At 40.5% G+C, this 14,274-nt stretch overlaps 1 protein-coding gene across 8 annotated transcripts in view; it reads left to right on the top strand.

The window, feature by feature from the left end:
* The window catches only part of PDE8B (phosphodiesterase 8B), a 289,225-nt gene that overhangs the window by 198,751 nt on the left and 76,200 nt on the right, over positions 1-14,274 (top strand). For all 8 annotated transcript variants that reach the window (XM_016127752.2, XM_016127754.2, XM_016127755.2 and 5 more), the window contains 3 exons: positions 4,996-5,186; positions 8,312-8,371; positions 10,675-10,732. In XM_016127752.2, coding sequence (XP_015983238.1) covers positions 4,996-5,186; positions 8,312-8,371; positions 10,675-10,732 — 309 coding nt within the window. The remainder of the gene's footprint in view (positions 1-4,995; positions 5,187-8,311; positions 8,372-10,674; positions 10,733-14,274) is intronic.

The following is a 14,274-nucleotide window of genomic DNA, read 5'->3' as shown; positions in this document are numbered from 1 at the left end:
ATGAAAAGGGTGAAATGTCACAGAGGAAGTGATGCCAGCAAAAAACTGTACATTCATTAAAGGAACTCTGGGGATATTTTATGACATTGAAAGTACAGAGGATGAAATGTTGGAAGCTGATCCAAACTTAAGAATTTATAATTCACCAAGGCATAGAAAAAATGCTCACTCTGTATCATAATTTATACAACTAAAAGAAGGTAAGCACTGTTCAAACTAGTCTTAAGTTTTTGAAAAGAGAACATTTTAATTCTCACCTTTTCTAACATTTTAAATTGCAATGTACTGAATAAATGCCAGTTTGTATTTTTCATTTCCCTATACATTTATAACCAACAATGAGAAAGCTTTTAATGTTTTGACAAACATTTCTAAAGGTCATGGAGCAATTGCTTTTCTCATAATTTATTAGAATTGCTTTGCGTGGTCACTTTTATGGCCTGGCACTACCACACAAGATGAGGACTGCCTATAGTTCGTGTACTGCTTCCAGAGAATACAAGGTGGCCAAGATCTGTCCCCACTAGAAGACGTTCCCTCCTTGTCCCAGGTTGCACCTCAGATCAGTTCATTTGCTGTGTTTACAACAGTGTAGTGAGGTTGACACAACAAAACTGCTTCCTTTTGCCCATTCTCTTATACTTAGATTCTTGTCCTGGATGCCGTGTCCACGCTCTGTCTGGATCACCACTCACTAGTGCATTTATTATACTTGTCTCCGACTCTCTCCCCTGTGAAGGTCCTAAGGGCAGAGACTCAACTATGTCAGTCTCAGTCAGCTTTTTACTCCTAGTTTTTAACATCTGGCATGATAGTCTTCCAAAAATATTCTTTGAATGAATGTTCTGCTTATTATTTAGAGCAACTAAAGAGTTTACTTTTTTACTCTTTACAAATCAAGTTGTTTTATGCCTTCAGTAATGACTTTCAGAATATATTTCACAAAATCATTTTATGAGATTTGCCTCAAGTGGTCCACAAATATTTACAAATGACCACATCTAACAGGAAATTAAATATTGAAACATAGAATGTTAAACCTGAAGAGGGACTATATTGCTTAAGATTGTTTTTGTTTATTTTTTATTTTGTTTTGGTTGTAACAGCTGCCTTACACAAAAAGTAAGTAAATGAATAAGAAATGTATAAGAAGGTGCAGTTTTTGTTTTTGTTTACTTAGCAGAATCCAAGGAAGAGTTGAAAATCCATGGCTTAGAAAGGCTGGCAGTGAGCCATTTCTGAGTACTTAGATAACAGCAGAGTAAGGTTCTTCCTTCAGTATTTCTGCTATTAATGAGCCCTGGGTCCCAGTTACCAGCCTCTGTGCCTCCCTGTTCAGATTCCAAATTCCTGGAAACAGAATGTCATTAGCCCAGCTGTGGCATAGGAGATGGGGACAGAGAGTCCAACTCTGGATACTCGGGTCTGCCACTTTCCTAGAAAAGGTACAATTCTCCAGAGGTAAGAGGATTTCAGAAAAGGTGATTATAGTGCTTCACTCTAAAATGTATATGTATTTCTGATTTCCCATAGATTTTCACTTTGCTTAGGAGTTGAATTATTAAAGTCTTACTGAATTTTTTTGTAAGTGGAAAGAATTTTAAATACTATCCCAAGAAATTCTCTAGTGAGCACTTTATAATACAAATACTCCTGTTTTAACTGTAGATTTTATTATTCAGGTAGGGTGAGGCCAATAAATTAGAAGGTGACTATCACTGAAAAGATAGTTTGTTACCCACAATTCCCCGGAGGCGACAGCCGGCCAGGCCGTGCAGGACTACCTGGGGAAGTGGCAGGGCTGGTGGTGAGACAGAGGACAGGGAAAACGTGGGCAAGAGCCTTTATCACGGTTTCGGCGGGGAGGAATGGGTGAGGCAGGGTAAGTAGGTGTGGCTAGTTCCAATCATTTCAGTAGCCTGGGGCATAGAGGTGGTCTGGCCCTGCAGTGATAGGGCAGGTAGATAGTGGTCCAGAGTGTTGGAGCAGATCGCTTTATAAATTATGTAAATGCCTGACCACTATGCTGTACACCTGAAACTAATATAAAATAATACCATCAGCTATGATTGAAAAAATTAAAGTTTCACTAAAAATATGAAACAAGCAAAATAAATATAAATGCAGCATAAAATAGAAAAAAAAAAGGTGGTAGGGGTATGGGCTCTGGATTGGTAGGCATGTGAAAAGTGCATTCCTTGCCAAGTCTACACTGTCCCTAGGAATTGGCTAGCCCTCAGAAGGGCCGGACTCCAGGGCCAGCAAGGGTCTAGACAGTGAAGCATCAGAAATACATAAATAACAAGGTATGATGAATACAATTCTCCACTTTCAACAGTTTGTGAGTTTTCATGTGAAATCCAGTTTAAGTTCCTAAAACGACCTCCAAGGATGCACCATGATCTAGCCCTCCGCTGTGAACTTGATTTCTCTCCTGCCCACTCCCCCTCTTCTCTCACATTTGCTTCCTTGCAGTTCCTTGAAAACAGCAAGCATATGTTTCACTGTGGGTGTCAGTGGAACTGTTCCCTCTGCTTGGAATGCTTTCCTTCGGGTGTAAACTCGACTTTTCTTCCAGGCATTTGCTCGTAAGTCATTTTCTCGGTGAAACCTACCTTAACCACCCTACTTAATACTGCCATCAGCAGCCACTCCGGATTCTCCTTACCTTGCCCTATGGTTTTTACATAGCACTTATCACTTTCAGGATTCATTATCACTTGCTTATTTATTATGCACACAGTTTGTCCTTCCACGACTACTATGCAAGGGTCCGTATTTTGTTCATCGGTATACTCTAAGCAATTAAAGTATCTGGCACATAGTAGATGCTCAGGAAATATTTGCTAAATAATGACATTATTTTTCAAAAAGTGGAACACTCCAGTCTCTTAAGGACATGTAAGACATATGAGATTAATACCTGTAGCAACCTGTGGCAATGCCCAACATAAGAATATAGTTGTCTTATCGTATTAGTCAAATACTGAGGCATAATTGTGTAAAGGAAGTATAAATCATTGAGGTTCTTGTTTAGCAGTTCATATTTCAGCCAGGCAGATGAGAGATGAGAAGTTCTGACACTTTTTCTGATATTTAGGCTCAGCGTGTTGAGTTTCTCATGTTACTATCACTTGGCATAACCCTTTACAGCTACACCAAGTTAAGGGCTATTGAATTTTTGCGCAAATTAATTCTACATGATCGTTTTCCTTGTTGCTCCTTTGTTAATAGTTATGTTCGAAGGCTTTCTTTTCACTATCGAAATCCACAAATCTATACTCTTCACTTCTTTGGGAAGAGTCACCTCCCATATCCTGCTAGAGGTAGCTCTGTGGCTGAAGATTTTTAGGAACATCCTGGACTGAGGTGTGACTGACCTTTGTCCAGAAAGAGCCCTTAATAAGTGTGGCTGCCACATGTATTACTGGCTTGTGATTTCAAGCCACACGCTAAAAAGGAAATGTGAAAATCATGCTGAAAAGTATTATTTTTCCGGAAACATGGCTTTGAGAAAACAGGAAATGATTCAAACAGTGTTAAACAAATGACATGATGCATTCAAATGTTTAATTATAAGGAATTATTGGAAAGGTTTAGGTATGAAATGGCATTTTCTTTTTTTTGAGAGTCTTTGTCTTTAGCAGATGCGTATGGATGAAACAATAGATATGTGGTATTTGCAAAGTAATAAAAGAATTGGGAAAGTGGGCGTGGATAGATAAAGATGAAACCAGATTGATTTGCCAGGAGTAGTTATTGCTGAAGCTAAGTGATGGGTACAAAGGTTCATTATACTATTTTCCATTTTTTTTATATACTGCCAATTTTCAATTAACAAAACATTTTTAAGATGTGGTTGACAGTTTGTCTTGTTTCTGATTTTAAATAACACATTCGGTATATCATCATGAAGAATGATATGGGCTATTGGCTTAAAGCTCTTGATGTTGAGAAACTACCCTTCTGATCCTAATTTTCAAGCCAGAAGTGGATGCTGAAAAATGCTAAATGCCATATCAATATCTTGAGATTATTATATGTTATTGGACTTATCGTTGTGATGTAGTCTTATTCCTGATAATAGTAAAGCCCTCTTGCATTTTGCAGAAACCCCTACAAGTAGCCATCCTTACACTGATCTAATATTTACTGAATAACTGATATGTGCCAGCCCAGCGCTGGGCACGAGATTTCAACAGGGAAGGAGACAGGCAGGTCCCTGCCATCCTGAAGCTCAGTTCTAGTGGGGAAGATAGACCATAAAAAAGAAGTGAGCAAGTTCAGGTGGTGATAAGGCCATCTCTGACTTTCTGGCTGCCAGGGAATCTGGGCCCTGGAGCCTGAGGGATGATGAGGCTGAATTACTGCTACCTTCTTTCCGGTGGTGGGGCTGTGCTCTTTCAGTGAGGCAAAAAGAGGCATGTTTTCCTCGATTTGGCTCCATCAACTTCACATTTCATGATTATTCATTTCAGATTCTGGCAGAGTTTGGGTGTTAGAATTAGTTTTTGAAGTAGTTTTGAGTTTCTTTCCTGTATCTTTATATGAATGTAAGTGCTAAGTTCAGAGAGATGGCCTGCAAGGCAAACACCACCTGCCCTGGAACCAAATAGATATATATGTGAGCCACGGTCTAACCTGCATTAATTATTCTGTTAATAATTCCACTGCTTAATCTTATTTAAAATGCCAATTCAGAAATTAAAAATAACCGTCACTAGAGTAATTGAGCATCTATTCTGTGCTCATTCAAGTCTCATACCTAGCTCAAAGTGGCACTGCTTCTGTCACATCTGACAGTGGAGAAACCATGGGCCAAAGAGGAAATACATTGTTCAAAACACACTGAAATGAGTTGGGTTGGAGGAGCTGGGATGTGAACCCAGGTAACGTCCCCCCAGAGGATGTGTTTTTAACCAGTGTACTGTAGGCCTGTTTTTAACAGTCTCTAAGGAGGATCTCTGTGAAGATGCTCTTTTCTGTGTGTTCCAGGTTTTGCTGATCTTTGCAAAAGAAGATAACCAGAGTGATGGCTTCTGGTGGGCATGTGACAGAGCTGGTTATAGATGCAATATCGCTCGGACTCCAGAGTCAGCCCTTGAATGCTTTCTAGATAAACATCATGAAATTATTGTAATTGATCACAGACAAACTCGAAATTTTGATGCAGAAGCGGTGTGCAGGTAACTTTCTTTAATATATTTAGTAAATGTCTACTTAACAGCTTAAAATTAAATTCATTTATAGATGTCTCAGGTTCTACCACAAATGAAATATGAAAAAATGAAAAAGCTATAGCTTTTCCTATGGATTTATCTCACCTTTTCTGTTTTTCCACATTTTTGAGTTCCAATGAATTTAGAGGTGTGAGCTGGGTGCCACTGAAAACTTCAGGGTTGATTTTTTTTTTCCCTCCGAGTATAGCTCATATTTCACAGAACATTAAAATTCACACAGTTCTTATTACGCAGATATGCTTTGGATGTAAACCAGATATTTTAATCTTAATTATTCTGTCCCAAAATGAGCATCAGAAATGTGTGAAATATACATTTTTCCCTGCCTAACACAGATGGGTGGCTCCTACAGCATTCATGGAGCAAAAGCAGCCACTTTGCAACAGCAGAAAATCTTTCAGGGACCCAGACTCATCACTTGTTTACAGAAATGCTGGTGTTCTCAGGAGGAAATGCATGTTTGTTCATAAATAAATGCAGTCCTAAGATTTAGCTCTGGATGAACTGATCCATTTAGCAGAAGTGGAATGCTTTGAAGCTAGACAGGAAGAGGTCACTAATTAAATGCTAGACCAGAACAGATTCTAATTACATAGGGAGCTGGAATTTTCTTGAAAATAGGAAGCGAAAGGTAGAGAAATGGCTTCTTAGAACCTTTGGTATCCTGACAAAAAATGAATAGATTAAGGGAAGTTTCTCAGCATGGGTTTCACCTTGCTATTCGTGGACAGTTTTTAGTTTGCCAAAGTAGAATTTTTCTTAAGGAACCAATTTTAAAATATCTTATTGATCTCAAATAACTTTATCTTCCTGCATAGAAATATTTGTATTAATAAAGTGTATCATAAAATATTTGGATGATATTTTTAGTTAGAAAGACTTTTTCTTTTTAAATTATTTTCAGGGTAGAATTGGGTCCTTTATAACTATGTATGTCTTCTATTACTTGGTCTTGACTGACTTTTCTTACATTATTTCATGGTAGAAATACCACAAGTTTGAGTGCATACATGAAACAACTTAAGACAAGCTTCAGATATGAAAAGAAAAAATAGGAAGAGTTTTTTTTTTAATTCAGGCAAGGCCCATTTTTGCAGATAAACATTATACTCTTCCTCGAATATAAAGAAATGAATTTTGTTTCCTAATAAGTGTACCTCTGTCTTAGCTGCACAGAAAAACAATGCAGTATCTGTGCAGTTCAGTAGCCAGGTTACATATCTGCTAGTGTGTTTACCAACCGTTACTGGTCGTGTTGAGGATGGCCCAGTTCCTGAATGCTTGACACATGGTCCCCGAGACGAGTGGGGGACACGTTCTAGCAAATGTGCATTCTTATTGTCATCTGTGGTCCAAGAACCCTAGCTTTTGAGTTAGACTGGACATTAGCTCAACATACTTTCCTTAGACCCCATGCTTCCTTATCCTCAGGTTCCCGCTTAGTCCTCTCAACCCAGAAGATGTCCAGGTTTTTTTTTAGAGGGATGACAGAGAATGGGTGAACAGCAGGTAGAAACCCTGAAAACCGAAACCAATCTCAGAAGCTAAGCGAGTGTGTGCTCTAGCTCAGTTATGTTCATGGCAGTGTTTGAGCTGCTTGCATAAGGCCCACCCCTTTGAATATAGCCCAGAAGTGTACTCTTGACACCTCACTGGGAAGGAAGAGGCTTAAAAAAGGTGAGAAGTACTTAATATTTGCTTAGATATTAGAGCAAGCCTCTGAAACGCCATGCATTCTTTCCATTAGGTGCTAGCTAATAATCGTGAGAATTTCTACTAAGTAGAAAATAAATGTAGCTTCACCTTACTAGCACCTGTTCTTTGGGCTAGGTGAACGGGAAGTAGTCTATACTCTAATTGGAGGGCTATTGACTTATTCCTCTTGGCCCACAGTGAGTTAAGGCATTGTCCCAAAAATATTTGTTCTTCAAATACCATTTATCCACCAGGGAAGACAGGAGCTGGTCATTTTCTCTAGGCTTCTACTCATACAGTGAGGTCTCAAAGAATAGGAAATAGGGAAGGTATATTTTTTGAGAAAGTTCAGGAAATTCTGGAGTTGAAGAGGATGAAGCAATATGAGCTGGCTGTCCCTTGAGGGATGGTAGTGCAAGCACAGTAAAATGGAGAGGATCTGAGCTCCCAATAGCTAGAAAGAAAAATGAGTACACGTTGTTTCACAAATTACTTGGGAGTAGCATTGAGCCTTCTATTCTTGGCGATGATGGTTCTGTTCTAAGGGATCTCAAAATAAGCAGAGGCCAGACCCAGGAGATGGGTCAAAACAAGTACACCTATTTGTAGTAAAATGCAAGTACGAGAAGTTCATCTGTTTCACAACCCTTGACCAGAATAATCCAGAATCTAAGCTGCAGCATTCTTAGCACATTTTCTAAGACTCATCAACCTCAAAATTCTACGTCCTTACATGTTTTAATTCTGTTAAGTGGCTAGGGAATAAACTATATACAGGTGGTCATACAACAAATATTGTGGCGACAGTTGCTATGTTGCAATATTTCTCAGTCTTAAAGGATCACACATTTGTTTAAAGTATTTGAGGACAAACAACAGTACAGCTGAAAAAATTGGGGTGGCTCTGTGTTTCATTTTTAATACACTTTAACCTGCATTTGTATATTCAACTGGCAGTGAGCACTTTGATTTTTATTATAAAGTCAAATTTCTGAACTGTTTTAAAAGAAAAAAAGATCTAACCCAATTACCTCCCCAAGTACAACCTGATAACTAGAGAATTGTAGGACTGCCAATTTTTTTGCAGAGTAGAATTACAGTCAGAAAGTGGGATTTGCTGGTTTTGAAGTGGAAAATTGGCACATCTGACCTATTGGATAATTGCCTGGGAATTTTTTTAAAATTCTTTTTTTTTTTAATAACATGAGATTGTCCTAATCTACAAGGGCATCTTTCTTTGTTGTCTTCCATGTGTTTTCAGACTTTTTCTTTAGAGAAAGATTTGGTTTTGTGTCATTTTCAATGTGAAGTTCCATATTTGTTTAATGTAACAAAACCCAGATCACCTGGTTTGACGTGGCGCCTTCTCGTTGCAGGTCTATCCGGGCCACAAATCCCTCTGAGCACACGGTGATCCTCGCAGTGGTTTCACAAGCGTAAGCTTACCTCCCATCCTCTGCTGGAGATAGGGCTGTTCCTTCTGAAACATTTGTCTGCTTCAATTCAGTCTTGGAGCTGGGAAAGCAATGGGCTTGGGCTTGGCCCTACAGCACCAATCTTAGATCTTGATTTGGGGTTTTGTTTTTGTTTTTGTTTTTGCTTTGCAAGTTTCTGGAAATACTTAGATTTTTTCTATAATATCTAATTGCTGTTGCCACATATTGCTACACCTCAGAAAAAATGATTACTCATTATATTTTAGAAATGAATAGAAAATCAGAGGGAGGAGAGCTGGAGAGAACATGGTTCCAGCTTATCTTTTTCCTTTGAAGGAAAGAGATGGGGAGAGTGTTTTTCAGTTAAGAAACAAATGGTACCATGAGAACAAAGAGGGCTAAATCCACTGCAAGGTGAGAGTTGTCAGGTGTTGTTTGGGGACAGTTATGTGGCTAGAAGCAAGACTTGAATGTATGCTAATGTCGGAAGGCAGAAAAGAGGGGTTGGGCTGTAGGTAAGAGCCTGTGGGATGAGAAACTGCTCTGCTAGGTTTGTTGTCTGAAATGGCCAGCACTTAGAATGAAAGATCTGGAGGGGAAAAAGTTGTATAAGTACCAAAATGTGTTGTCATTTTAAAGCCTGTCGTTAGCTTCGGAAAGAATAAGACCTTACTTAGGGCCTAGGATCTACTGGACTTGGCCCCACTGTGGCAAATGGCACAGACTCTTCAAGAAAGAAGCTGACAAACCAGCAGCTCAGGAGAGTTTAGCTCTTCCCTCAGGAAAGCCCAACCTGGGGAGATTTGAATACTCCATTCCAAAGCCATATTAGTACAATGGGAAAATCTGGCTTCAAAGTCTTGGCCTAACCAAAGACTTCTTGCCTGATCCTCCTTGAGTCCCTTGTTAGGAGCTGTGTCTCTTCACAACACCTGCCATGGGCTGTGGGACAAGGAAAGCGAAGAAACCGTCCCCGTTGGTTTCTCACCACCCCTCCATCCTGGTGGGAGATGGGATCTCAAGGGGAAGGAGTGAGGGGAACTGAGATGTGCAGTCAGCTTTCTTCAGCCCTTTGGCTTACATTTTATCTTCTGGAGACTCTGAGATCTTAGGGTCTTAGAGCTGTGGACATGGATACCAGAAGTATACCAAGCCACACAGCATTTCCTTAAACCTAGCTTATTCCATGGGCCCAGGAGCAAAACACTCTTTTATTTCCTACTCATATAGTAAAAATGTTTATTTGTTCTTGACAAGTTATGGTTTGCTACATCTTATTTATTTTCACCTTTTTTTCTATGTTTTTATAAAATATTTCCTCTATCGAGAGAGTAATAATAACAAATGAGAGTTTGTGCCACTCAGCTTATGAAATAGAATATGATTAATACCTTTTTGTGCCTCTTCTGATTTATCAGTCAGCAGAGATAGAACCTTGAGTTCCTGAAGAGAAAGGGAGTTAGGCAAAAGAGCTTTTCTCTGTAGGGCAGAAGTCAGCTACAGGTACCGCCACAAACAAACACTGGGATTTCTCTTCCTGTTTCCTCTCTGCTCCTCCACTCAGTCCCCTCGATTCCATTTGTCTTCCCTGTTTTCCAAGATGTATACTCCATGTTATTTGCTGATTGTCTCAGGGAAACTCTTTCAATGGTACCAGCCCAACATGTGTTTATGGTAAGCCAAGCCACACCCCACCTTCTACTCAAACTGAACTTCTGAGACCCAACTGTAGGCTCTTTATAGGAAGCCTTCCTGTGAAATGAGCGACAATAATCAACTTTTGTTTTCTCTTCTTCCCTTATAAATCGGCATTCCCACTGACACTTCTCTCCCATTTAGCTATGAGATGTCGCAGCCTGCTTGTTGTTTTCCTCACGTAGAGAGTGGGACCCAGCTGGGTCTTGGGGTGGGAGTTATGCTTTTAGAAGGTTTGAGGACAACAGTAAAGAGGACAACAGTCTCTGGGATGAGCACTGCACCTACCTCGTCCCTTTCTGGCACTGCTCCCATACACTTGCTCCAAATCCCAAGGGCAGCCCAGAGTTGGACATGGCCACTCCTGTGCCCCTGCGGTGATGCTTCCAGACACACTGCTAGAATGTTCTCCTTACTGTTTTGTCCTTTCTGCACCTGGAAGGCAGATGTGGGACCTTAAGGACAGGCGCACCCCATGGGCGCACGCTCATCAGCAAACCCCTCGCAGAGCCAACACCATGCTTGCCTCATTGCTCTTTCTCCATGTTTCAGTGTGAGCAATCCTGGTTTGTATCTACTGAGTGACCACATTTTCTGCTTTGCTGCAGATTGGGCGACCATGAAGAGGCCTCAGTTCTCCCCCTTCTGCATGCAGGCTTCAACAGGGTATGTAGAAGACGAACCGGCATCTCCCTCGGGCAGGCATCTTATCCTTAGCACCCATATAATGGGAAAGGCAAATAGCCATGGGTAACAGCCCTGGGACTGTGAGGGAAGGCAAGGGAAAGAAGTAACTGTTCTTGTGGAATGGTAACGAGAAACTGCTAGTCCAGCTTTTCCCCTTTTTCTCTCGTAACTTCATATATCTTAGCTATGGATATGTAATGACAAAAACACATCTTATATCTGGTCCAAATTCTGTAGTCCCAAAATTATCTGACTTAAATCAGTCAGTTAGTCAGATTTAATGTGTGTATGTGATTATATATAGGTAGGTCCACTGAGTCAGCACCCAGGCCTTCTTGTTCAGGGCCTAGCAGAGCTCAGGACAGGTCCATGATGGCTGCAGCATCCTGTCAATTCTGATTTCAACCATAAATGTCAGCAAAGAAAAATTCTTTGACTAACTACATGAATTAACACTGATATTCAACTCGAAGATGAAGGCTGATTACTCACGGGAGACTTATCAACATACTGAATAACTTGTCTTACCTGGTATCTCCAGGTCTCTTGACATGAGTCACATGAATCTCAAATAGATGCCTTTTTCTTCAAAGATAGGATAGTGTCTGTGCCTTGTAAATCATGAAAATTTCTTCAGGTGCTTTAAGTAATGGTGTGTTGCTACTCTAGGTTAAAAATAAATCCCTTCTTTGCTGTAGACCATAGAGAAGCAGAAATTACCCATGTGCAGCAGTTGTTTTGTGCTTTGGTGGTTTTCTGCTTCACTGTGGAAGCCACAGTGCTCTATAAAATATTCAGGTAGCGTAGTGGTTCACGTGTGTCTTAGAAATGAATGTTTCTAGTTAGCAGTTTCACTCACCTAACTTTCCTCTTGTCCGTCATCACATCTCTCAAAGGCTGGCATTTGGTTCTGAAAGCTGTTTTTATGTGCTGGATCTCGATGACAATATATGAGACATGCTTCTGAATTCTGGAATGGAGAGTTAAAAAGGAAAATTGGTGAAGAAGCCTCATGCCTGAGACTTCTTTTCTTACAATGATCATTTCCTGAGAAATAACCTGAAATTACTGACAGGTTTCATAAGTCTTCTGCTTAAAGTTGACCACCCCGTTGCACTCCAACCCAACATTGTCCTTCATATCTGAGGACCTCTTGGAGTGTGAGGACATAGATGCTCCTCATCACCTGGGCCTCATTACTGAGAACAGCAGTGACACTGTAGGCGACATCAACGAGGACCCACGTAGGTACCATCCAGTGTCCTTTTGGAATTCAGCTTTAGTTCAGTGCTCCTACCTCTGGCTGATATAGAGATTGTTGTCAGGCGTGATCACAGCTTGTCTGGAGGCTGAGATTGCACATCTACTCAACAGAAAAGCTCGCGGGAAGCAACTGGCCCTCTGTGGGTGCAAAGGCCATTAAGTAAATTTAGGAGGAAAAGTTCCGTTGTTTCCTTTTTACATGTTTTGTAACCTGTCCATGTAGTTCCAGGTTTCATTTCCCTCTGTGTGGATGTGCTCTGCTTTCTGCAGTCAGCCATGGTGAACAAAACCCTTGGTAGGAGCATGAAAAGCTGGACCTGTGAGGGATACCTGGTTTTTTGTTGTTGTTGTTGTTGTTGTTTTTTCATGTTCGGTCTGATTAAGGGTCTTTACCAGCTAGATTAAGGTGCCCCCCAAAATAGTGTGGGCTCTTTCTGAGGGAGGCACTCTGCACCTACAAACGCTTTCCCTCTTAAGTTACTGTGACACAGATCAGATGAGGTTGGTCTCCTTTTTTGGGCAAAATCTTGTCTTTGGCAACTCTCTACCCAAACACCCTTCCAAATATTCCAGCGAGTCTGCCTTCCGCGAGGTTGTTTCCCATCTCTGAGTTGTTTTGATTGTATTAAATCATCTGCTGAAACTCAGCCCTGTGTTGCTAGCTAATTGGCCAGCACTTCACGCTATGGGTCCCTGAGTGGGTATCCAGGAACAAATCGTGCCATCAGATATTCCACAGCAGCTCCGCTTGAAGCCTCCATAGCAATGTGTAAGTGGCCAACTGCATGATGCTCAGGCCACTCGGAGCCTTTTAGGAACCAGTATCTTAGCAAAGGGCTATTGCAGCTGTTTTTATACCAACCGTTGTGTCCTTCTGTCTCTATTTGAAATGAAGCTTATTCAGATGAACAGGTATTCATGGAGCACTTACCATGGGCAACAGAATGTGCTAGGCGTGCCAGTCAGACACAGCTTCTCCCTGGATAGGCTTTCTGGGGAGGAGGAAGTGGAGAGCTAAGATTTATTATTTGCCTGGTTTCATTCTAGGTGATTTACTTAATCCTTATCTGCAGATAAGAGGTTGGAAACAGGCTCAAAATGACTATCTTGCCAGAGCTCGTACTCATAACAAAGTCAAAATGGAAATGGTTGGTGTTTAACCCCAAACTCCATGTTGGGTCCAGTAAAGTAGTATTTCTCAAAACTGTTCCAGGGAACACTAGTGTTCCAAAAGCTCTTCAAAGGTGGTGCATGAATAATCCTCCTCCCACCCCTGAAAATCTAGTGCACATTACAACACTATATATGAGCATATTAAATGCCCTGAGAAGTCCTCTACTAAAGAAACCTGCCTAAATTTCGGGAAATCTACATGTTTAACCAAATGTCCAAGTGATTCTTAGCATATTGAGGTTTGAAGACCACCGCTTTTGATTCACTCACATTATTTCAGAGAAAGGGTTAATCCCTAAAAGATAAGGCAGTGGAATCTTCCATTAACTTTAGTCTGAAAAACACTTAAGTGCTGATTATGTGGAAACAAATTGCTCCAGTGTTTAGAAACCATCACCTACAGAAAGCCGGGTTTTTTGTTTTTTGGTTTTTGTTTTTGGTTTTTACTATAATGGAAGTTCTTAGGACACCTAAAGAAAAATAAAGTGTCATAAAAAATTATTAATGTGAAAATATAGCATGAATATGCACATGCATACCCACGTGTTCACACAGACTTAATAAAAACTAAGGTAAATCAAAATTAATGATACCTCTAACTTATGTCATCTCTGACTTATGACATTGTCAGAGCTGTTATGGGCCGATGTGTAATCTTCACCCATCCAGAGGCTCAATCTGAATCTGATCATGTTTAACTTTACTTTGTTAAAAAAGAAAAAGTATTTCCCTGTTGTATGTACATGGTGTCCCCTATTTCCTTAACCCTTCCCAGCTTCCACCTGGAGTTAGTGGGGACCAGCAGTACAGGGAAGGTTGGGGCTTCACAGGTGTTTGCCAAAGAGAAGCCATTTAAATGGGATGTGTGTGTGTGTGTGTGTGTGTGTGTGTGTGTGTGTGTGTGTGTGTGTGTGTGTGATAGATACAGACAGGCATACAGACACAGTAGGGAAGAGATGGTTTAGGCATTACAGGAGATGAGGAAAGACATGAAGGGCCTCTCCCCTCGGAAGAGATCATTCATAGTGTGGTGGACACTAAATACATCGTGTTGGGTTTTAGAAGACTTTTATTAGTGCAAAATA

This window comes from Rousettus aegyptiacus, unplaced genomic scaffold (assembly GCF_014176215.1).
Source record: "Rousettus aegyptiacus isolate mRouAeg1 unplaced genomic scaffold, mRouAeg1.p scaffold_m13_p_8, whole genome shotgun sequence".
In the NCBI taxonomy this organism is placed as follows: domain Eukaryota; kingdom Metazoa; phylum Chordata; class Mammalia; order Chiroptera; family Pteropodidae; genus Rousettus; species Rousettus aegyptiacus.
The sequence above is the reverse complement of the archived record's forward strand: the minus strand, read 5'-3'. Positions and strand labels throughout refer to the sequence as shown.